Source organism: Larus michahellis, chromosome 5, assembly GCF_964199755.1.
Source record: "Larus michahellis chromosome 5, bLarMic1.1, whole genome shotgun sequence".
NCBI classification, from domain to species: Eukaryota; Metazoa; Chordata; class Aves; order Charadriiformes; family Laridae; genus Larus; species Larus michahellis.
The window spans coordinates 55,786,711-55,813,417 of record NC_133900.1 but is presented as its reverse complement, the minus strand read 5'-3'; the positions used below and the strand labels follow the sequence as shown (position 1 = coordinate 55,813,417).

The following is a 26,707-nucleotide window of genomic DNA, read 5'->3' as shown; positions in this document are numbered from 1 at the left end:
CACCCAGCTCCCCGATATGCCCAGATTGGCATACGCTCTCATATTCTCACAGCTCCTTTGTCCTCTAACACGCAGGCTTATACCCCTCACAGAAGGCTGTTTTCCTTAAGAAGCACACTAGCAGCTTTTAACTTTAATACAATCACCTAGTAATTAGAGCATCCACTCACAAAAATCCTGAAAACCTGAGGTCAAACTCCAGCTCTGCATGAAGTGGTGGTCGGCATTCACCACATTCCAAAGGAGTGCCTTACTACCACACTCCTACTTAAGGTATGGGTATACAGAACAAAGACAAGACTATTTTGTAAATGTGACAACCTTGTTCTAGATGAACTTCTGAAGGTAAATTATGTGTTAGTCACCTTTCAGAATGCTACTCAATGGAGGAGTTTGTAAAAGACAGGTGAACTACGACTTCTGATTGCCAGTGACAAACCATTAACCAAGAGCTTCCCAGTACCACTCTGCCCATCAAAACTGTCTAAAGCACTTTCAGAATCTCATACTCCAAGTGCTTTGACTGTCTTCCACCTCAGCTGGTATCACCATTATCTAATCTTCCTGTGCTCCTGCCCCACCAAAATAAAGTAAAACTTGAGGGATTCTACCCTAATCACACAAGCTTGCCTTAAACACTTCCCTAAGCATGCCGCTCTTCATCAAATTTACCCTTTTATCTAAAAGCAGAAACATTCCCAGGGCTGAACTTCATATTGGAAAGCCATCTCCAAGCCCGCTTGCCTAGTAATCTTTTTACCACATTAATGTCCCTTTTACAAAATCAATTCTCCTGTCACGTATGAAAAATCAGGGGGTGGCAGAGTTGTTTACAAGAACCATTATGTTGGATACGTTCCCTTACTAAAAGAATCAAATGATCTAACCAGCATTGCCTTGATCCTATGCCTACCCACATCATTTATCATCTTTATCAGTTCACAGATAATACACCTTGAAATCTCAACAAGCAGTAAAAATAAAATTATCATATTTCCTTCAGATTGCAACTAGAAGAACTGTAAATACATAAAGGACAACCTCTACTATGTAGAAAAAAAAAAACAATTCAGCTCTGTTAGGAAAACAATTGACTGGGTTGCACACCACAGCTGTGACTTTACTCATACGACTCATGTTGATCACTCTTCTGGCATATAAAACCTCCTTGATTTGACTTCCTTGTCATTATTTTTATGGATGCCAGTGATTACTTAGTCACAAGGAAAATTGTTGGCACACTGCATTAAGCTAAGTAGTTCGTTCATGTTCAGAAATACCATGGCTTCCTTTTCAAAAAGGTTGGTACCCTGAATTATAAAATTCAACTGAATGACTAATAAAAAGATATTTTAGTACTTAGCAAAAAAACTGAGACATGACCTTGCAGAATAATACATACATAGTTATTCAAAGCATTTAAGATACCAAAAGACAGAGTCTTTCAGGAAACTTAATTTCATTATAGGAACTTTCATGTACACTCTCTTAAGACTCTATTAAGGCTATGGTAGCTGACATCCAAGCTGTTCCAGTTCTTATTCTTGAGATGCAATGACAAATCTCTTCACTATTATACAGCTTTCAATACCACTTTGCTCCTCTTCCACACAAAGAGAAAATGACAGATGGGGGAGGGAAGCCATTCTCTTGTACGTTAAAACAATTGGTTCAGTTATCTCTTGATTCAATACTCACTGTTATATGATTGTAAATAAGCTGAGACCAGCCAAAGAGATCTGCTAATCTGTAGAAAGCCGCCAATTTACATCGTAACAACTTCTCCCCTTTCTCATAAGCAATCGAATCGGATCCTCTCAGATCATTCACCGGTGTCACCATGCCAAGACCTGAAAAGCAGAAACGGTAAAAAAACAGGAGGGGAGTTGTGTTCAACATCAGTTAATACTTAACAACATGCACTGCTATTATAGGGATTGTTCTTACTAGTTTATATCAACATATTAACCTAAGAAACTGATATCAAACTTTCATTACTATGATGTCATAATTTATATTACACAAATATAATGGCAGTCTCAGACAAGGTCATTTATCTTCAGTAGATTCAGCATTCGTTTCCTTCCTTAATATTCATTAATGCTAAGCTGACAGTCTGTTCCGTAGCAAATTTTTTTTTCCTCTCTCAAACTAATGATTGTCTGCAAAATACAACTTAACAGAAAAATGTAAACCCAAGTATTCCACTTTTTGAGATATATGATTTGGTATTCCTGAAAAGGAGAACTTCACATCTAAAAAGATGCACAAAAGTTCATTTAATTGGGAAAAAATTAAGTACAAGCTAGAGAGAGGAGAATTATGGTAAATAATTACAAATACTGTAGTTCTATAGTTACAGTGCAATTAAAAATGTGGTTAAAAGTAACTGTGATAAAGCAGAACCAGGCTGTTCTACAGTCTAAAGTATAAATTTATTTTGGAGCATAGGCAAGGATTTATGTTATCTGAACACAAAACCTGCGCGTACATGCGTTTGCACATTTTGGGTTTTGCTTCCCTTCTTTGTTTTGCCTGCTGATGTTTCTTGTCTACAGCTTCACTTCACAGAATAAAGAAAAATAATTAGTTTCTAAAGAACTTCACTGTTACTAGACTACTAATAAGCATTTAATTTTCCTGCAGACAATCTACATGGTAAACATAAGCGATACTTAAACCTTTAAATTTTTTACCAGTGCTGACTTCTCAGGCTTCCTTTTCAATGAAGATACCATGCTTGAAATAGCTTTTGATATAAATTATATACATGAATCACACTGCATACTGCTGTGGCATTAAGAAACTAATCAATTCGTTTTATGTTTGCAATGTTCCTGTGAGCAGAACAGGATAGCATTTGAACTTCACAGCACTTTTCATTTCATTCACACTGTCTTCATTTCAAGCTTTTCAAAAAAGAGAATTCAACTATTATAAATTAAGGTGCACTCACTCATATTTAATGCAGCCATTCCGCCTTGTGGTGCTGCAGGGTAGACATTTGGTACGTTTGTTGTCATAAAATCTGCAATCTGCTGTAAAGCCAATAAACCTGTTGGGTTCTTCCCCTTCTTAAACTGTTCCTGGATCATAGATTCCAGTTCTTCACAAAAAGCCTAGCAACAGGACATTGCATATTGTAAAGCATGTTCAAATAACTTCAACCTTTTCATAGACAGCTTCTTTTTAGCACTAAAATGGAAACATCCTACACCTATTCCGAAAACCAGCTCAGGGCAGAATTACTGCAGGCACACTGTTACTTGAAAATGTTGTTCTCTGGAGCTCCAATGATATGAGTCACTTTTTTTTTTGTTTGTGAATGGAAATTCCAGTGTTCTCTCTTCAAGTAACATCAAAACTCAATGAACCTACTAATACGGATTTCTGGAAGAAGGAGCAGGACGTACAATCAACTTTAACACAAAACATGAAAGGAAAACTAGTAGAACCAGAAAAGAGAACAAAAATTATCAAGTGTGGCTCACAGGGAACTAACAGCCAAGGCGGCATTCAGGAACACAGGAAGGAACAGACATTGAATTTTTAAAATATGTTTAAACAAGGCGTTCACTTTTTTTCCGGGTTGTTTTTTTTCTTTTTTGTTTGGTTTGTTTTGGTTTTATCTTTGAAAGGAAGAAAACAAGATTTTTTACTATTGCTGATAGCTGCTGCTTTTGACAAGAACACTGGAATTTGTACTGAAAGAGAAGTATTCCAATCATTAAATGAACCTAAATTGGGTTGAGATTTCATGTGGAAATATTGTAAATATACCACTATATCCCTATTATTAATGAAGTCATGTCACGAAATGTTCCATATCTAAAGTCATCCGTCAGTTATTACAAAAGGAACAAATGTTATGAGAGAAATTTTGTTTTGTGTACTTTCCCCCTGAGGGAAACATCTTTAATATGAAATTTCAATCATTCATAGTTTATTGTTGTGCACCCTTTCAGAAGGAGATATATAAAAATATTTCATATGTCAGAATCATGCATGAAAAGTGAGCACAGGACAGACCTGCCTTGTATAAACTACTCTCAGAAGAGTTACTTGAGTGTTTAAATGAATATTAAATATATGAAACAAGTGAAAAAATGTGTGACCAGGACTACATGGACAATATGAAAAAATGTTGACAACTACAGAGAGAATTCTGAAAGCAAGACTGAGAAGCTGCTTCACGGCAATAAAAATTCAACCAGATAATGTGAGCAAAAATTAAGCTACAGGTAGGATACTTTAGAAGAAAGGACAACCAGAAAAAAGATCAAATGGATCTAAGATACCACAAATTTCTCCAAATGCACAGCAATATTAAATATAGAGGTATTAAATTTATCATTCAAAATTAGAGCATTTTCTTTTCTTACTGGGCTTTGAAGAATCATGGAGACTCTCTTCTTCTGTTCCATCATGTTAAAATCCTGGCGAAGATCAGGTGCCATATTCCTCTCTCTCAAATAATCTGGATTATTTTCATCAACCCGATCAAAATACCTCTCTTTATGAGGGGCTGTTGTTGGAGGTGGTGAAGTCACCACCCCCACACCAGAATCACCATTCATAGCACAGTTTTAAGGTACCTATGAAGAGGGGGCAGAGAAGAGGAATAAATCAATCACCCAAGGAGATAATTAAGAATGTCAAACACGTTTCTTGTCGCAAAGTAACAGTTCAAATCCATCTAAAATTAGCATGGCTTCCCAAACACAGAAACCATGTTTACGCAAGTGAATAGCAATATTTTAGAGGAGAAAAACAATTTTAAAATACAAGATTAGAAAAGTAGGCTAACATATATGCAAATTCAAATATGCTACATGCATACAGGCTACACAAAAGTAATACAAGAGTTCCCATTTAAACCACCTCCCATTCTTTAAGACGCCTACACAGCTTGATTTTCAGAAGGATGGAAGTCCTTCAAACCTTCTCACAGACAATGACAGACAAGTTCAAGACACATGAGGTCTAAACTCGTTGGTTTGGGTGTGGTTTGGTTTTGGTTGTTTGTTTGGGTTTTTTTTTTTGCTTTTTTTGTTTTACTTAAAAAGTTAAAGCACGCATAAATGAAAAGAATATTACAGAAAACAGGGCATTACACATGTTCATGAATATGAAGAATCAACCCCACTAAAATACGTTCAGATAGTGAACACATTTCTGGAAACAAACTCAGAAATACTGACTCTACAACCTGAGGTGCACTTTTCACGAATGTATTTATTTTAGGTTCATTCAACAACGTGCACATCACTACATTAGTATGTGGGTTTTGGAATCTGGAAAGCACACACAAAAACACAACTCCCACCCACTGGCCAGGGTTCATTTCAGTTTTATATGTCGTAATCAGCAACTGCATGTATCTACTAGAGAGGCTGAAAACACAGCTGGTATTGCTCATACGTAAATCCTTCTTTCACTCACAAGAATGCCTTTGAGTATCATTATCCCAGTTTTCTGGGCACAATATTATATCTAAAATCCTTTTTAAGATTTTTTAGAAGCCTTCCACTGACAAGCAACTAGTTCAATAAAGCCATCCTTGCAACACCTTGAGAATCAAACTTCTAATTCCTGATCATCTGCCATATCAAATTAAAATTAAGCTTTTTCAGAAAAGATTTATTTTCTTTGCATATTGCATGATTAAACAAAATGTCACTAACACAAACTGCACTGCACTGAACTGTAATAAGAATATTCAACTCTGAATGGCTCACTAGTTCAACAGACTGCAATCAGTTACATTATACACAAAATATGCAAGGTTGAAATCCCTTGCCATTATGACATTTAGCAACTCTACTAAGAAAATGACCCTAGAAAAGCTAGTAGGTCTTTTCCTGGAGGTGGAAGAATAGATAAAGAGAATAAAGTAGCAGAATCTAGCTCAGTAAGGCGAAACAGATTAATTTCAATAAATAATGATTTAGATTCAGGGTTCACATCATAAGGAGAACCCCGATTTAAATAGTCAGTTTCAATATGCATCTTCAGTTTTGCAAGGATTAGTACCATTAAAATCTGCCGATATTATCAAATCATTCCATTCTTTTTGCTATGTAGTAGGAAAGATTGTATGTATCTTCGTTTAAGTAATGATTAATCTTCTACATGTTATAATTAGTAATATTTGATATTTGTCTCTATTCTTTTACTATTTTTAGATTTTTCTTAGTGACTCATCTTAAACTGTACTACCTTGTGGATTTTAATTTGATTAGGAATTCACTTGCATATTTATTATCTAAAACCACCTCAGATGTGGATCCACACAGAAAAGGCAAGTTTACATAAATTATTTTCAAATGCAGATTAGGTTAAAATCATTGCAGTGAAGAAAATTATCTGCTTCAAGACTTCAGAATTAGCAGATCTCATCCTCTTTAATTCTTACTATTAGAAAACAAGTTTCAAAACTCAACTGGTTTCTTATTTCAAAATGAAGAAGTCACTGAACTGAACACAAGTAAAAGAAAAGCATTTTCCTTGACTCTGCAGATGAGGATACTACTATCAAAATCTATGTTAGCACTTAAGACACTTGAGTTTCAGATGCTCAGAGATTTCCACCCAGTGAGTTGCTAAATAAACACACAGAGACATCTCTGCACTGTTTAAATTATTTCATTTTAAACCAATCAGTTTAGGCTTTAAAAGTTACAGTTGGATTTTTTCTTTTTTTCCTCCTTTTCTTTAAAGTAAGCACTTATATACATCTGTATTATTATAACTTCTTTTAATTACCAGCTTTCTTCCACCCAGGAAGAAATACAGGGTATTACAGTGAGAAGAAGTAATGCTTTTATCCATGTGGAAAACCTTTTAAGGTATTAAACTTAGAAAGTTTTAAGCAAATGAAGTCATAGCATCTGTCTCCTTTGGCAGCTTCAGATCCCTAACGCGCACCCTCCAAGCTCTCTTCCTCATCACAACCTCCAGCCTGCACTATCCATCACTTCATACCCCAAAAATGGTTTTGAAGGCCACAACCCCTCTTCTGAGCTCTATTAGCTATCCTGATGCCTCTACATCCAGGTTTTTATTGAAAAATGACAGTTTGCAGGTCTAAACATATGGCTTACTCTCTTAGAATAATAGTTCACTTGGCTCACTCGAAGTCTGAACTTCACCACCCTCTGCTTACCACAAGGAATCCGAGAGCTTAGAAACTGCGCAATGGCAAGCCCACAAATAAAGACAAACCGAATCACTCAAGTAGTTTCAAATTTATAGTGCATTCTGTTGAGTATAACGTGTATTTACTTCAAAGCAAACCATGGGAAAACTATCAAATTCACACTTACCACTACCAGCAGCAGAGAACAATGGCCTGCTCCTGCCTGCTGAGGCATTCAACTTCCAGAATATATTTAACTATAATGTTGCATCTTGTGTATATGTGCATGTGCAGTCTTAAAGAAAAGTGTATACACATCTACAAAAATAATTTTGCATGTAATTATTTATACTAATTCCATCTTACTTTCAGAATACCAAAAGCTATTTCTAAATGAGTTATATACTTAATTATTTCTCTTCACTGTTTCTTACTCGCACTGGAAAGAAGCTGGTCCTTAACAGCCTGCACAGACAACATTACAAAGGAATCACAATGTCTTGCCAAAGTTGTATTAGTCCTTTACCCAAGTACAAGATGGCATTCAAGAAGGTCCTGGGAAGCTATTACTGCAGTGGCAATAATTTCTCAGGAAATCCAGTGTTTAACATTAAGTGATCGTTTTATATCTAAGGTTAAATATCAGTTTCATAGCTCAGTTTTGTAGACACCTAAAATTAATGGCATTCCCTTCCGAAGATCTAGTAAATTAACTGTTTTAATGTCATAGTAATTGTTTATTTTAATGACTCTCAACTACTGATGATATGGGTATTGATTTTTGAATTAGAAACAGATGTGTTTGACAACATTTTGCACAAGTCATTGAAATTTATTTATGAGTTTCCTCAGAAGACCTTTTGGGAATAAGACATGAACTCTCCAATAAGAGCTTCAGTAATATGGAAACCAATAAATAAATAAAAGGAATCTGAACTGTTAAACTGAACACACTCCGAGGAACGGCCAATGGTTCTATAAACGGGAAAATCACACCAAAAAATCACAACAGGCTGCCCAGACAGTAAAAAAAGAAAAAATTAAGACCGTCTTCACACCCACAACTCTTCAGTACAGACAGTTCCTTTCTGATGTAGTGTACTACAGCCCCCAAGATGAACTGTAATGTCAAAGGACTTTTTGCCATGATAAGGGTTTTTATACAAGAGCCTGTTCTAACACAACTGTGCCAGAAAAAGCCACACCCTTAACTGAAAAAGTCGTGGCTGGAAAATGTAAGTGCATGAAAAGCCCTTCTGGCGGAAGCTGCTATTTTCAAATATAAAGAGACAGTCAAAGGGGACAGCATATAATACGGGTGAAGGGGGGCCGGACATAAAATCCAAATCACACCTTACAGTAACTGAAGCAATTAGATCCATTATTCTAATACATATGTACATATAAACACTAGAAATGTCAATAAACCACCACATCAAATGAGAACCACCAAGCCAACTCACAGCATATTGTACTTATCACAGGACATGTTTATGTGTATGCAAATACTACAAACAGATTGTTCATGAAATGTATGTTTTGTCAGGAAACCAGCTTTATGAAATTTATAGCACATTTACAGATACTGAGCATTGTTTAAAAAAAAAATCTGAAATTAGTATTAATATTTCAGGTTACTTTTATCTTTCAAAATCCCCTTTCTCCCCATCCGCTTGTAACCCAAGAGAGTTTCATCACAGAATTCACCTACGAGGAAGCGGCATTACAGAGTTCACTTTAAACAAAAGAAGAAAGTTATAGAACGGGAATGCCATAATATTGTTCATGTTAACATCCAGAAAGAAGAAAAAAAAATAATCTCAATTTTTAAACAGCCTATGTTCCTTAGTACTCAATCTGGAAAGTTGATGATGCACATACAGTCAAATTTAAACAGGTAAAATAGTGAATAATACCCAAAAAGAAACTACAATAACTTAAGGGCACATAAAAAACCATCTTTAAATCTAAAAAAAAAAAAAAGAAAATAATTTAAAAAAAACATTGAATATGGGCTGGAATCTCATTGTAGTTAACAAACACATTTAAAAATTAAATATTAAACTAATTTCAATGTCTGGAAGTTGGGACAGATCTACATACTTATGCCTTTGGTAGTTTATAGGTTCAGTATTTTTCACCTGAATTAATATTATGGGAATTTTGAGACGATGTAAAATGCCTCACACGTACACAAGCAGGGACCAGCTAACTGCATTTCTTAGAGGAAACTAATTTTTGCAGTCACTTCAAGGTTGGTTTCGTTTTGTTTTGTAATAACTTGTAACAGATTATTTTTCGTTCCTCCACACCCAGAGGAAATTGGTTTTACTAAGGCTGCAGTCGACGGGATTTGACCTAATCTAAAGGCTCACTGCCACCAAAGGACTGAGCACACCTCTTCACACCAATGCAGCTTTAAGTCTGATGAGGCCAATTCAGAATAAAAATACACTCTGAGAAGCAGGAAGGAGGTTGTGTCAAGAAGACAAGTGAACCTACAAGACTTAGAAAAAATTTAAAATACACTGCCAACTTTAAGACAGCACATGCAAAAAACCCAAACCCAAATTTATTTATTTTTTTTAATTTTAGGAGAGGGTTATCTGATCAAAACCTTACAAAAATCAAGTCATTTCAGTGAGGAAAAAAAAAAACAAACCAAAACAAAAAACCTGCCCTCTTCCTGGTAGCTTACAATTTCTCTGTACAAAATAACATGCAAGCAAAACATCTGTATGGGACCTTGTGTCAAATTTGTGAAGTAAATGAGCAGTGCATTTCTCAACTGTCGATACAATCCCAGTCCCTAGCAACAAAGATCGAGGTTATCCATTTCCAGAACATATAGCTTCTGAGACCAATTTTGAAAGCAATATAGTAATTTGCTTTGTATCCACTTTTTCCTGACAGTTCTTTCAAAAAGTTATCTTCTCTCACACCAGAACTCTGCCACTAGTTCTAACAGACGTGAAAACAGTTTTGACAAGAAGTTACTGGAGAAGGGATAAGGGGCTAGCAAAACAAATTAAAATAACTTGTTTTCTTTACTGTTGTGCATTCAGCAATCTTTGAGGACTAAAAGTTACCTAAAAGGCTTGTGCAAGTGACAAGTCGGGCAGTGTGCTGGCAGAGGGAGGGAAGGGACTATGTCAGATGCAAACAGAAAAGGACAGGGAAAGAACAGAGAAAAAAACGAGTAATTTTACGGCCCCGGGAAGAGCGTCAGGGGGACTGTGGAAAGCTACAGAGCTGAAATTACTGCATGGGGAAGTCATGAGGTGAGAAGAGGGAGGAAGAGGAAGGGAAAGGGCTGGGCAGCACTGAGGTGGTGCAGCACTGCAGGCATCAAGAAACCCAAGAGCTAACTGAGCTATTGCAAACAGACTAAGTTTGCGTGAAAACTGAGTTAGTGGGGAGATTGCAAGGAAGAAGAACATCCATCTACAGAAAATAAGGTTTCATTATCACTTTGCATCCGTACCAAAAAAGAAGTTTATACATTTGTACTCTTACCACTTCACTCAATATTCTGGTACTTTCTGTATTTTTTCCAATTTTCCTTTACTTTAAATAACGTTTGCCAAACTTGCTCCTTAAAAAATATATCAATATAACTTTGTAATAGGGAAATTATTTATGATTTGCACTACAATTTCCATCATTTTCACTGAGAACATTTTGGCACCAATGACACTGGATTTGTTCTTGCCATTTCAAATGTTTCCTAGTGAACTTTTAAAAGGAAAAGCTGGCACTATTTTAGGAAGTCTAAGAACAAAGAAAGTAAAGTATGACTGTACTACTTACTAGACAACATACTTAACATCACGAACAATTATATTCTTTTTTAGCAAATGTTCCTAGCTCACGCATATTCAAAATTTCCTTCGCTCTTTGTTTTCAAACAGGAAGAGACTATTTCATGAACAAGAACAGTTATTTATCTGAATACAGGCACCATCATCTTGCTTAATAACAGAGGTGGTGCGAGTTAAATATTGGACTCAAAATATAGAGAAACCAAACAAAGAGTTTATCTGACCAAAAAGCATTGCATTTTTATCTGTAATATCATGCCTTGGTATTTAAGACAGTAGTTCAAGAAACAAACCATATTAGGGAACAAGGAAAAGAAAAAAAAATTAGACTAAATCACAAAAACTTCCTTGAAACCCATCTACTCTTTCCGCAATTATTTCCTATTTTCACCTTCTCTAAAACACTGGAGTCAAGCCTAGCACAGTGGGCTGTGAGGAATCACAAGGTTACATTACAGAAATGGCAAAAATTCATTTGGGCAAACTTGAGGCCTCAAACTGTACAAAACAATGAACATTTATATCAGTTTTTAATACACAGTATTACTTGTCTACTGAAGGTCATCAACACTTCCTATAATATTATTTACAATACTCACATTAAATAAATCTCTTAAAATGGTTAAAAGCAAAGAATAAAGCTAGAAACCTGCTTCAAATTAGACCTAAAATTCCAACTACTTATGAACGGCAAGAACCTATGTAACAGAACTGCCAGAACAGCAGTTGCTGTAGGCCTTTTAATAAAAAACAAACCCCAAAAAAACAATACCCGCCAAAAAACCAGCTTGGAAAGTATGTACTTTAAGAAACAAAACTTCAAGTACTTTTGGTAACCTGCTGCTCTGTTAAGAGAACATTTAAGAACCACAGGTAGAGCATGGAGATAACTGTGTCAGGTTGCAAAACAAAGTAATTGTTGTCTAGCTTTACCAAAGCCAAATGAAGCAGGTGATTGTGGAAAGCCAGCATGGATTTACCAAAGGCAAATCATGCCAGACTAACCCAATCACCTTCTACAACAAAATATATTTTCTGTCAAGATGGGGAAAACAGTGGATGTTGTTTACCTGGACTTCAGCAAAGCATTTGACATCGTTTCCCACAGCCTTCTCCTGGGCAAACTGGAGAGACAGATCAGATGGGTGGTCTGTGAGATGGGCAGGAGGCTGGCTCCCAGGCTGCACTCAGAGAGTGATGATCAATGGTTTTTACTCAGGCTGGCAGCCTGCCACAAGTGTGGTCCCCCCAGGGATCCATACTGGGCCCCACACTGTTCAACATAACCATAAATGAACTGGGCGATAGGACTGAGAGCACAATGACCAAGTTTGCTGATGACATCAAACTAGGTGGTGAGGTGGACACAGACCAGGGCAGGCTGGAACAGTGAGCTAGCAAGAACAGTATGGAGTTTAACAGAGATAAGTGCAAGGTCCTGCATCTGGGATGACACAACCAAAGAGACCAGTGCAGGCTGGGATCCGTGTGGGTGGGGAGCAGCCTTGCTGAAAGGGACCGGGGGTTATAGTGGACAACAAGCTGCACAGGAGTCAGCAGTGCACCACTGCAGCAATCAAAGCTGGTTTGCATCCTGGGTTGCATCCACAAGAGCACTACTAGCAGAGATAAGAGATATGATCATCCCACTTTACCCAGCACTTGTCAGGCCACACCTGGACTGCTGTATCCAGTTCTGGTCTCCACAATTCAAAAAAGACATAGACAGACTTCCAGAGAAAGGCCACGAAGATGATCAAACACTGTAGAACCTGCTCTATTAGGAAAGGCTGAAGGAGTTAGGTCCTTTGTCCCTAGACAAGAGAAGGCTCGGAGGGACCTCATCACAGTTTTCCAGTACTTAAAGGGTGACTACAAAGAGGACAGAGTCTCTCTCTTTACAAGGAGACACATGGAGAGGACAAGGGGCAACAGGTACAAGTTGCACCACAAGAGGTTTCATCTTGATATATGAAAGAAATTTTTTTAGACTGAGAACAATCAATCACTGGAACGACTTCCCCAGGGACGTGATGGAGTTCCCATCAATTGGAAGTTTTCAAGACACGACTGTCAAGAGCGTTAGATAATCTCATCTAGGCCCTATTTCCCACAACACATTGGCCTGGATGATCTTTGGAGATCCCTTCCAGATTGGGCTGTTCTATGTAGCATAAACACGTCTAAAATTTAAGCCAGAATTTAGCTGAGCAGATTCAGCTGGAATAGTGTTCAAATACAGCTGTCTAAATTCTGCAGAAGTTTCAATATATATGGCTCAGAATACATAATTCAGTCCTTGCAAACAGAAGGAGAAGCCAGCATTAAAACCACACTAGAAGCCAAGATGCAGAAAGGTAACTTCCTTCCTTTTAATAAACTATTTGGAAGACCAAAAGTAGCAAACTTTCAGAAACAGTAATCATTCACCTCCCCTACCCTGACCTGGAAAAGCACTGTATCCCAGAGATCAGACTCCACAGGAAGCTGGGAATGACGCACAAGGAGGAACAAGGTAGCACACTGTACTATTCCTCCCCTCAGCAACTGGCGCTGGCCACACTGGAAGGCACGGTTGCAGTCTATGTTCACCACTGGTACCATTTTAAAGCTAAACCCTCTCTTTTATTAATTTATTAATTCATGTTAGAAAGATCAAGTTTCCAGCAAACAGCTCATTCCAATCAAATTAAAAACAGGAAGAAATCCCAATCTAAAAATGGGCCCAGGAATAAAATCAAAAAGGAATGACTCTTGAAACCGTTAACTCATATCTCCTATTGACGAGCTCCCTGGTTTCCTCCCAGTCCTAGCCTTTTATCTACCCTTTACCTCTCTAGATCATTTCCAGTTTTCATGCTAAGCAGTTTACACTACAAACAACACAACAGCCATTTCTAGCTTCCAAGAATTTGCTATAGACTAACAGTTTCAAACCAATTTATCAACATGAAGATTACCTTGCTTTCACTTCAACTCAGTAACTTAATCTATTTGTTACTTTCGCTTCTCACATAGCATTTCTGGAAATATTCAGGGTATAAATTAATGGAAGATTAAGGACAGCAATGGCAGAAATCGTAATATAAGATGTCACACTGTTCATATAACAGAAGGAAACTCTCTACATAAGTATCTTAAACCACAGACACCTTAAGCTTTTCTTCTGAAACTAAGAGCCTCACAAATGTATCAGAAAACTTGCACGCAGATGAGAAATCAGGAACTTCACCGGTAACTTTTGCATTTCTCCAGGCAAAATGTGAAAGTATGAATTCTGCAAACTATCATACATTTTTCCTCTTACCAGAGGAGCACCAATGGTCACAGGTGGTAACAGCAGTGGAGACATTTTTCCTTTTCACTACTTTGGTGGCTATTAGCCCCAAAACCAACTCCTTACAGTTCAGTGAAAAACATGGGCTTCAGTGTTATGGTTCACAGCAGTATCATGATTTTCAGATAAATTTATTTTATGAAGTTGCTCCAAAATTGAAACTGAACTAGCTGCATGTTGAACCTGGACCAAAAGAGCCTCCAAAATGAGTCTGTACAATTACGTTGCCAAATAAAAATCTGCCAAATACCACAGAAGTTGATTTGTAACTTTATTTCAGAAAGCTAAAATTCCAATTCAAAGAAGCTTCTCAAGTAAAAACCACAGATGTAATTATTATGTAATTAATAGGGTAATATCACAAAATCCAATTTAACACAGCTAATGCAAAGGAGTATAACTGGAAACAAAAATTAAGCCAGAATTACTCAGTGCTGAAAAGGCAAGATTAGAACTGAATTCAGGAGCTGTCAGAGATCACTAGGTAGGAATTGCAAAGATTATGCCGTAGCCAGATGGTCTACTGTAAGCACGAAATAAAACAAAGAATATCAAGTAGCAAAATTATCTTCCCTAATTTTGAAAGAACCTCTACTGCAATATTATTTCTGGTCCTCATGTACATACTTCAAGAGACATGAAATATCAGAGCTCAAGGAAGGGCTACAAAAATGACCCAGCGGGTAGAAGACTAACTTGTAGCGATTAGTAGCTTGGTCTGCTCATTTAACCAGAAAGGTTAACCGGTCATCGAGGTTAAGGGGCCTTTCAGTCCTGCTAACAGAAGTATGGAGAGATTTAACACTTGGGAGTGAACATCAGACACATTTGCCTTTGAATAGAGATGGAAGTTTCCAAACCATATACACACAATACTGAGTCAGTAACTTCGCTTTGGAAAACCTTTATAAAATGCAAGTTTTAATCCAACTTCCAGAATACCTTCTACTATCTCTCTGCACTGAGACCAGAGTCCCATCTGCTTCTGAAATCTATGAACCAGCCCTTCCTTCTTAGGCTTTCAGAAAGTACATTCCCAGATGCACAATATGCTCGTGTTATCTGCAGCTTCCAAAGCACTTCTTTCTATTCTAGCACTTTTTTTTTTTTTTTTAAATAGCACTTTCCTCTGCTGGTAGGTTGGTGACAGCTGGAGACTGAATGTCAGAGAGAAGGCACAAGTACAAAAGACAGTACCAAAAATTCTCCTTAATCCTTCTCCTGCCTCAGGTCAAACTGATCAGACTTGCAATTAGGACAAATTTTCCCTCAGATCAGGTACGAAATCTCTTACTATTTTTTAATGAACTTCTGCAGCAAGAAGCGTAAATCTCCTATCCGAATCATTCGGGTATACCTTACCTGAGACACTTCAGTGACAAAAACTACTTAAGTTCCCAAATACCTTAGTTTGTCTCATTGGCTTCTTCAATGCATTCAGCAGTTTAGTCCACTGAAACTGAATTGCTTTGGTTAATGTTTTTTTAAAGTTAACAGCCTGTAGAATAAAAAGCGTTGCGCTAGAGAGGTCCTCTCTCTCTGCCTTATTGACAAAACTATAAAATCAGTTGAACAGAAAACACTGGTAACAAGTATTTTTTCCAGCCTGCTTTATTGCTACTTTGAATTTTGTCACTGATGTCACAGAGACTCAGCTACACACACCACTCAATACTACACAAGAATGAGTCAAGCCACTAATTTTCATTTTCATCCTCTAATTGTGCAGAAAGTATCTGACGCCAAGACAATGTAAAATTCAAATATTTTTCCTCTATTAATATTCATGGATGGTGGCGCCAGTACCAGAAAACAAAAGTACATTTATTTTTGCCATCAGGGTCATGAGTCCATAGAAATAACGAGGTTTAACCCAAATACTGCTTATTTTTAGGTTTCTGTGAACCCACATGCACTTCCCAAGCCTCATGCCAAACACGCCAATAAGCCACTGCCCTCAGATTTTTGAACACAGGTCAAATCAGATCACCAGCTTTCCAAGGGCAGGGCCCCAGCTTTATCCAACAAGTATTTAGAAAGCTTGAGACAAACTGATCAGCATGTCTGACCCAAAAATGAAAACTGGCCTTAAACTGAAGTTATAAAAGCTGCTAGACTTTTAATTCCAACACCAGATTTGTGGAAAACACAAATGCATACATCAGTTTCTCAAAGAAAGAGACAAAACTGACCAAAGCACAATAAGATGTTTAATTTGCCAGTGTAATAAATCTGATAAGAAAATTTCCGTAATTTTCACATATATGCACTTGATATCAGATTTTCTTGGAAAAAACACACAGTGCCCTGGAAGGAAAGTCATCTGTCTGTGTAAGCACACAGAGGTGGCACTTACCCGAGAAGAGTCTATTGCTGCTCCACAAAATAGCAAGTTCAGGGAGACACACAGCGGTTGCACCAATGGCTTTAGACAGGAATGAGAACTAGGTCAGGACCTGCAATCGAGGACAAGGTTTTACCACTGTCCATCATAAACCTGGGGATGCTTCTGACACATGAGGTCAAGAGGAAGAGCACACAGTGCAGGCTCTTCCCCACAGCAGCAGAGAGGCTGTAGCGCTGCATGAGAACTGTGGAGTTCATAAGCAGCTTTACCAGAAGGCAGAAGACTCCAGAGCTCATTTGAATGCAGGACACTGTACGAGTTACAAGCTGTCTTAAAGGAAAGTTACACTCATGTTCTAGGTGCAAAGACAAGAGCAAAGAGAAGCTTTCTTCTTTCCTCAAGATTTTCTTTTGACCTCTAGGTTCAGCAAAATATGCAAAATGAACAAGGCCCCTCCACTATGCAGTACGACTGCAGTAGCACTATTTCATTTTTCCTATAAGGTTTTAAAAGTAGTATTTTCTGATGGCACTACCTATCCAGTGCTACTCTTCTTTTTTTAAATAAAGGAGAGTGAACATTCTAAAGTTAGACATGAAAAATCTACCTTTATTGAAATATTTGTTAGGGTTTTCAAAAAGGTTATACCAGATCAGTGCCTGGGGGGGGGGGGAACAAACAAGCAAAACCACCCCACTCACATACCCAATGCTATCACAGATATGAAAACCCGAAAACCTTATGTTTAAAATTTAAATTATCTTTAATGTTCACCACTGTTGAAGCCACTCAGAACCTATGCTTTCGAAAAGCACTGTGAGTAACAAAAGTTCTGCAAAGGACAGAAGAAACGAAAACTAATTTTTGAACAGGAACACAGATACTTCCCTGATGCTTTAAAAATGCAAGAAACGACAGCAACTTTTAAGTATTCGCATCTAAAATATTAAAAGGATCAACTGAAACGCAGCAGTGCATAGGCGAAGTCGCTCCATTTTGGCTAGGATCCAGTTCTTTTCATGTAGACTGAATAGCAAGGGATGAGATTTCTGAAATGTGATGGCAATGAACAAAACAATGTCATTTAACCCTTTGAAGTATTCTACAAAAATAACTTCTTCCAGAATAGTTGGCTGACATTTAGTATCTGTTTATTTATGGGGGAGAGAAAAGTAGTTAGACTTCTTCCCTCAGTTACACAGAGAGTGAAAACACTGCCCTAGACTTGTTACAGCTAGGATTTCACTTTATGCAAGCAGGAGAGCTATTTTATGGGTTTGGTTGTTGTTGGGTTTTTTTAAAGTTAATTCAAGTTAAACTCAGAAAACATCTCTCATCCTAGAATGGAGACTCTCTGTCGAGTTACTCATTTGGGTACTACCCGCTGGAACAGAAGACTCCCTGGAGCAAACCCTTAAACTGATCGGATACAACAAAACAAAGATCAGTTAATTTTAGTTTTAAACATAATTGCACTGACAATGTTAGAGCAAATTTAAATGCACTGTATTCCAAAGGTTCGAGTCAGCCACAGAAATTATAACAGACTGTAAAGGACAACTCCACACTCTACAGTCTGAGCATATGAACCCCACAGATCAGTAACAGTGAAGGTGGCATGCCCACAATCCCTTCAAATTGCCTATGGACATGTACGACCAAAGACACAAGGCACTGCTTCTCAGTCTCGCTTCTAGTATGGAAAAGACCATACCTAAAGAAAAATTTTCCATTTACGATTACTGTTCATTAAGAGGCCAAAACAGGAATGTTTAAAGAGGGGAGTAGGAAAAGATTCTGTAGAGTTTTTAACCACAAGACATCTAAATGTGGAGACTAGACTTACTGGAGTTAAATGAGTAAACAGATATTTTATTTTTTATCAAGGAAGTCTACTAAGAAACTGAAATTCTAAAAAGTCAAGCACAATCAAGCACATGAATTATCAGATTCTGCTTTACAATTTATTCTGATTGTGTAAACAGAGCTTAGGGATTTAGAAGAGTTCTGCAAAAAGGACCGCAAAATCGCAATACTCTAGTTCAGCTTCTTCATTCACGAGAAATTATTAAAACTTACTAACAGCTCTTACACATCCTGTTTTGGAGATCAGATATTCTTATTGAAGCAATGGCAATCTAGAAGTGCATAAGCGTATCAGGTTTACTTTCCAGGCTGAAATAAAGTAATTGTATGTTCCTTACACATTACAATAAGGAACAGTGTCACTAATGTTAGGTTGTACTAAATTATATCTATTTTTCTTATGCTTAGATATCCCATTCATAAACTCTTCTTGCGTTGTTCTGAGCTCCTGCTCTGAGGTACACAGCCTTAGAAAAAAAAAAAAAATATCTAACTTGCTTATCCATCAACAGCAATAATTAGTTTTCAGATAATTTGACACCATCACCCCTTTTTTCTTTTTTTTTTAAAGAGCTTATACTTCATTATGCAATTTTTACCTGAATCAGAGGTACACTAAAACTGTTTTTTTTATACAATATCCATTTTTGTTGATGGATTTGTTAGGCAATGACATCATAAATCTTAAGTATGCTCTAGCAGCATTTGTTGCTACTCAAAATTACGTAACAATAAAATTCAAGGATTCTGTGAATTTCTTCATGCGTTTCAGGAAATGTTAAAGTTATAAGCAATTAGTGTAGCTGCTCCAAAAGATTACAGAATCAAAAAAGAAGGATGAAGAGGCTAAGTAACAGTGTGTGCCACCACTTTGTAACAGAGCCACAGGAGAACTTAATGTTTCTTGATGAATTCGCGATTAATATACCTAAACTTTGGAGATCTTAGAGCAAATGCCCCACAAGAAAAAATCCTGCATTACTATGAGACAGGGTGGTTGAGATTTTTGAGATGGAACTAATCTGAATATTCATGACTGGATGCATGAATTCAGACATTATTTTCTGGCAGAGAATCCAAGTAACTCAGAAATTGCTACAGTGATTAGAGAGTGTGTAGGCATTATGCTGGAACCAGCAAGTTTGATATGTAAGCAGCACAAATGCTGTTGATGGGTGTGTTACCAGTTTAAGATAGAAGAGAGCGAACTAAAGTACATAAATGAGGTACAGGCTAATATGAAGACTGGAAATTTCAAGTAGGCTTGAATCAGGCTAATGAAGGCAGTGGAGATGTTGAATTTTTCATTAATTTCTCGTTCACTTTCAGATGAGGCTTTTCTAGGTGGCAACCCCAGTTCGTTTATAGCACTTCCCAGTTTTAATGGGGGAGGGTGGGAAGGACAGAAATCTGGATAAGTTATGAGACCAATTTAGTCTCTTGACACAGTAAAATAGGACAGAATTTAAAAAGCCTGTATGCAGAAGGAAACAAATATCTGTGAAGAATGCAAGCCTAAGAATTAATTTTGACATAAACCTTCCATATGAGATTTTATACTGCACTTGCACATAAAACCAGCTTTGAAATCCGAGCCTCATATACGTATCATCATTCTGCTTTCAAATTAGACAGCTAACAGCCAGGCTTACTCAAATTCAAAAAACTCCCTTATATGCTGGTTAATCAAGCATTTTTAAGTCCTTCAGGTAGATGAAAAATTGCAGGAAGACAAAGTGGTTTACATCATCCTTTATCCACCCTACACTGAAAATTTCTGGACAGTGTTTAAAAATACATGCCCTATATAATGGATATTAACACTTCTATGAAGATAGTGACAGTAAGATGAAGTTCATCCCATTACACAGTTCCAAAATCCAAAAGCATTCTCTTTTCTATCTCTCAGAATGCTCTTGAGAACTTTAGTCTACAGATTAAAGATATAAACTGTGGATAAAAGTCTTACTGAAACTAATTTTCCTCTACTAGATTGTTGTTTGTTCCACGTTAGGAAACAGTATGTCAAGAAATCCCCATGAATTCTATTTTAGGAGCAACCCATTTCTGCTTTTCTTTTTCCCCAGGGGAGCGTGAATGCAGTCCGCACCCCAAAATTATGCAGTCATGTTTCCTACTTCTGGGTAAACCTCAAGGGTCAAGCACACCCACACTGCAACAGATGAAACACCATGAGAAAACCATTTCCCTGATCACGCTGTCTCCCTTGTCAGGCAAGTATTGCACAACTGAATATGGCTGCATAAATTAACCTTATGCAAACCCATGACTTATGTTCCAGCTGAGATTTTCATTGTTTCCACCTGACAGTGGCAAAAAGATATTTACTTTGCTCTATAGGGTTTCAGAATTACATTTGGGAAGAAAACGCAGCAGTCCAGTCTCTCCGCTCACTCTAAATTATGCAACCAGTGTTCAATGGCCCTTTTAGTGAAGTTACTTTCAGAAACACAAACACAATTTGCTACAGTAGCCCAGATGTAAACATTTCAGGAATTGTGGCCACTCTCACTCTTTCTACTAGGTCTATTTCTCAATTTCTTAACTAGGACCATCCTAGTCTCCAGACAGTTATGTTATTCAAATGAAGATGCATAGAATGGTTTAGGTGGGAAGGGACCTTAAAGATCATCTAGTTCCAACCACAACTCAACAGAATAAAAAAGAATGCACAAAACACAGAAGGCCGTGCACAAACCATGGAATTCAGATTCTGTTTGCACTGCAGGAGGACAAGGGCTAACCCAAGCAAGACGCTTGCTCAGTTGCTAGAATGGGTGTAGAGCCCCATGCACCACAGTCTAGTTAATTGACAGAACAGCCCATGCTCTGCTCTGCTGTTACAAAGTAGGCCTGTTCATAAGGCTGCCTTCACTAAAGGGGCTAAATTGGCTGCATTTACGTTATGCCTCTGGTTCCAGCCATCCAGCCTGAGACCCTAGGGGACAGACAGCAGCTCTCTCTCCTGCTTTTCCACACATCCAGCTTTGAAAAAACAATCCCAAGCACCCAAGTCCTCTCTCAAGGTTCATCCCCAAACATTAGGTGAAGACAAAGGAGCACACCTGCCCTGAACAGCCAGAGTATCTGAAGGTCCCAATAGTTTCACATGGCTATAGTGTTTTACAAAACTAAACTAAAACCATTATTAAAACCAAAAGAACAAAACTGAAACCATGCTTCTGGGCATTCTGCACTTACTGAATTAAATCCCAATGTAAAACATGGAAGGCTTCTGTTCTACACACCCCCGTGCTGTCAGATTAAACTGAACGCTATCCACCCATAAAGACTAACATCTTTAGGCAGGGATTATTTTAGTTGACAAATATTTGAAGATTAATAGTAAAAAAACCAATGTTTCTAGACATCTGTCATTATCGGTTGTCTAAAAACAACTCCACTGACTATCATATTATCTTTATTATCGATTTTTACTTGGATCTCTATCCAAGCAACTCCTATCCATGGACATAATGTCCTCCATCTTTCAACATCACCACCACCAATAGCTAGAAAACTTGTAAAAACACAGTACACCTGCTTATGTTTGCCTAGTAGTAACCAGAGACCTTTCCCTACTGTGTTCTAAAAAAAAAAAAAAATCACAACTACCCAGCACTGGGCTTATAATCCCAGAAACAGAAATTTAAGTTAAAATAATGAAAATCAAGGATACATAGTCGTGTAAAATCAGTTGGAGTCAGACAGAATCTTGAATAACCCACACGGCACTGTCAAAGTACTTTTATTCCTGATTCATGCTGTAAAACAAACTCTTTCTAGAAACCCTACTGCCGCTATTTTATTCCTGAAACACATATGTACAGTTCTTTCAAGTTCATTGAAAGGCTACTGGCATCAGAAATTGCAAAACACAGTGATATGCACGCAGTACTCAAAGCCAGGATTCTAAACCCAGCTTTTGCAGTGTTTTCCCAAACAGCATGCAGTTGGATACGTGCCAGCAGTTTCTGCTCATGTGAAGTCCAACCGATCTCAACAAAACCTTAGAAGTTGGTAAGCAGCTCTCCAAGGAGATGGGCAAACCAACTGTGAAAACAATAATCACTTGCATTAGAGCTGTATTTGTTCTTACAACAGTATTATTTCCTATGTAGAAACATCTACTCTTTAAGTCTGTTTCCATATTTTCTAAGCGTATCATGCTTTCTCGGGAGCACAGTATTATTTTCAAACTCTTCCTTGACAGTTACTCTCACATTGTGCCTGCAACATCGCTGAGCCTACACAACTGTTTGGTCTTGCTGTGAAATATGGTAGGTAATCTGTAAACAAGCCCCCCCCATCCGAACGTGCAATCAGATCTGTTCAACAGAAGCTGCTGCTCTCAAGGGATTTCAATACAATCTAACACGTCCACATACTTAAAAATACATTAGGCCATAAGTAATTCGCACTTTGTTGGAGTTGTTCAGTAACAAAGCATCCAATGAAGCTTAGGAAATCCAACAGAAATCCTACAAAAATGTATTCTGTAGGATCATGGGATAAAATACATTTACAGTTCTGTTTTTAAAATTAAAATGTTACCTTTCTATGCATATCCAGGCACCAATGTATTCTATCGTGTTTCTCTCTAAAGTCCCTCCACAAGATGTATACAATCTATATAGTCATTCAACTTCAGCTACCCTAGAGCCAGGAATTCATAGCTTCAGGTTGGTTTGTTGTTTTGGTTTGTTTGGGTTTTTTTAAACCAAAACAAGTCTGACGATTGTAATGCTCGAATATTAAGCATGATGCTTATTTAATCAACCACCCCACTGTCATAAGGAAGATATTCTGTAGTATTCTCTTTTGCATATAAAGAGTTTCTGTAGCTGCCAGAGTAAAAACCATTTGGGGATTTTACAAGCAAATGCCAAAACTTTGTCTAAAAAGGGGAAAAACTGCCAAACTCAGTCAAACTAGTGGTTTAACTCTTCAAGTATGCTGATTAACCATGGCCAGCATGCGGTTTTAAGAACAGTATAACACACACATACTCATTTGCAGTGACTTACTGATTTATGCTTTACACCATGGAAAAAATTACATACGTTTCAACATTCCTTCTACAACAGATAGAGAATGTGTAATCTCACTTTACACTGTGCTAAACTCTTGACCGTAATAATACCTCATAGCAGTAAGTCCCATGGGCTAATACAGAATGTGACTTTTTAAAAACAGTGTTTTAAACATATTATGTGTAAAAAAATCCTAGAGATATCCTCCATGCAATGTAATCCAGATTTTTGAAACTGTTTCTGGCCTTACACTATCAATTTATTTTTCTGTTCTACTTCAATTTATTTTTCTCATCTGTCTTCTCTAAACTAAACCAACCTCAACTTTCCCTCCCGCCTCATACTTCCCCACTATTTTCTTTCCTGTTAGTACCAGACCTTACTATAGAATTTCAGAGATCTATCAGCTAACAACAAACAGGAAACACCAGATGGTTTTATGAAGATGTTCAATGACACGCAATAGCGATATAACCCACTATCTTAAATTATTCTTACTTATGAGTCTGTTATCAGCTTTATCCCTGATCTTTATGTTATCCTCAAGTTCCTTGCTCTCCTCCAGCCTCAAGTAACCTATGCAAGACTGTTACAGCAAATTTAATTTGTTTCATTTTTCTAGATCTTTAATAATATAGGAAGAAATTAATGGTAACAAAATCTGAATAGCCCGTTATCTAGTCATTGTACTGTTTCTCCTTGTTGCAAATTTGTTCTGTGCAGATGCTACTGTCTGCACCAACTATTCCTTAACATTTTTTCACAGGGAAACTAATCTAATCCAACCAGTCTTGGAAAGGATATACACTCACTCTTCTTTGGGGGGAAGGGGGAAGTAAGGTTTTTCTGATTTATCCTCCAAAGATCAAACTGCATGTCAACCCGCACCTTCACTTTATAAGACAGTTTAGTTTATGAGGCACAACGCCAGCATGAAAAATATACCTCTAAGAACATTTATCAAAGAAAAGTGTGTCACCAGCTAACACAATGCAGTATTTAAAAAAAAATAATTTAAGAGACATGACTCTTGTATGAAATAAGAAACAAAAATGCCAGATCTGAATATGCTACTGACAATAGAAATTATTCCAACTTTGACTGCATACCTTTCAGAACTAGCTATACCATAGGCCACACCTGCAAGAGATACTACTCTAGACGATGTAATAAAAGATTATTTCAATTTAAGGCAACTGAGCAATATTCAGCTTCAATTTCACTGGCTAATTTAATTAAAAATAATATATCTAAAAATGCATATAAAGCCAGAAAGCTTTTTCTTCTCTCCAATGTTTAACAGCGTATTTTCAGTTAACAAACAAATTACCTGGTTCACCAGAAGGAGGAAACTGATAAGCTGCCAGTGTCATATTCATAAAGCAAATTAGAAAAAACAAAAATGCTTGGCTTTTCAGTAATTACTTCTATTATTTCAATAACATTATTTAATCTAACACTTTTTCAGTTACCATGACAAATCCTATATGGTCTAGTTGAAAAACATACTTTAAGAACAAAAAGGTCAAGATAATAAACTTTTACAGTTTTCTTACTGCCCATACATTCTTTCGAAATACCAGTATTCCTAAATATATTCTCATAGCAAGAGCTTTAAGATGACATCTGCTAAGTCATCCACGCTTTGGAGACCGTTGCCAAACAGTTTGAGACTGAAATTGGATATTCTTTTTATTACATGAGACTGTCTCTAGTTAACACATATTAAACAGTAAGTGACAAGACAGAATGTCTAAATAATAAAGCTGATTAAATACAATTTAGTCAATATTCATATAATAGTGAACACTTCCACAAGCTCTGAAGTATTAACTATTCTTTATCAGCTTTCTAAATTATAACCGCCAAACACTTTTCCTTAAAAAATCCATTTTGTGATGTAAGTTAGCCAACATTAACACTTACACAGGTGCAAAGTGCCAGTTAAGTCTTTGATGTTATGCCTGTGTATTTACCATTCATATTAATCATTATGTGTCAATACAGCAATTTAATGGAATAAGATCTAGTTCTCAGGCTTTTGCATTAGTTCTGAAAGCATTAATATACTGTTAAACTTGTGAATAAAGAAAACACATCCGATTTAAAGCTCACAGATAAAGCTAGACACTGCTTTGGCAATTATTTATACCTAAAATCAACAGGAAATTCAACTAACAGTTGAAGGGAAGTCAATAATACACATTAAGCAGAGTCAGGAAGGAACCTTTCAAACATCATTAAATTTCTATCCCATCCTAACCAAACTACTTTCCATGCTTGAACTTCCTTCTAAAAACAAAGATTTCTAGATGAACATTTACAAAAAAACAAGAGTAAGGCAGGCAGAGTTAAAGAATAGAAAAATATAAATCAAATACTGTATTTCTGCCTGCATTTCTGTTTGTATAAAAAAACATATCCAGCAACTTACACTACTGATACAGATGAAACAATTGCACAAATGAGTGTTTACAAGTTCCCTCCTGTGTCTGAAATACCTCAGCAGGAATTAAAGCATGATTTAAAATGTCATAACAATTGAACAAATTAGAAAAATATTGTAACCTCAGGCAACATTAATTCCCCAATTTGCCAATTAGTGTCTTTCTGTCAGGGAGAAGGCAGCAGAATCCTTTTCTTTGTCTATTCTCCTTTAAAACCATCAATCTTCTATTATGAAGAAATATGGAAGCGTCTCTCATTAGTACAAACACAAGCACAATGCTTCCTCAAAAAATTACACTCCAAGCTTATTAGATGGACAGAGTCTTAGGGCAAGATATAGGAACAGTAGTGCAATACATAACAACATGGTATACAGAGTTTTCATCGGATCAACCCTTCAGCTTGCACCAATTCTTTTTTTTAAACAACTCAAAGGAGAATTCTCAGAGAAATATGAACACAATGACGTAGTATGCTGTGTTGTGGGCAGCTTCCTTCAATCACACAGGACTGCACAAGAAGAAAACAATACAAGGCTCATTATTCAATCTGTTAAATTATTCTGTGTTGATATGGGGTTTCTTAATGCAAAAGATAATATATATATATCCACTACATAAGATACAATGTAGCTTATTATATAAAACAGTATTTAAAACATCCTACTCATCTAACATTTATTATCCTTTGATATAA

General features: G+C 36.9%; 1 protein-coding gene across 32 annotated transcripts in view; it reads right to left on the bottom strand.

Annotated features, from left to right (window-relative positions):
- The window catches only part of ADD1 (adducin 1), a 63,893-nt gene that overhangs the window by 26,614 nt on the left and 10,572 nt on the right, over positions 1-26,707 (bottom strand). For 26 of the 32 annotated variants that reach the window (XM_074587431.1, XM_074587413.1, XM_074587439.1 and 23 more), the window contains exons 2-4: positions 4,383-4,595; positions 2,957-3,119; positions 1,699-1,850 (exon numbers count right to left, since the gene is read on the bottom strand). In XM_074587431.1, coding sequence (XP_074443532.1) covers positions 1,699-1,850; positions 2,957-3,119; positions 4,383-4,577 — 510 coding nt within the window. In that variant the 5' untranslated portion in view covers positions 4,578-4,595. Of the gene's footprint in view, positions 1-1,698; positions 1,851-2,956; positions 3,120-4,382; positions 4,596-16,652; positions 16,753-26,707 lie in introns of all 32 variants that reach the window. The other 6 variants (XM_074587445.1, XM_074587428.1, XM_074587435.1 and 3 more) reach the window with 1 other exon arrangement.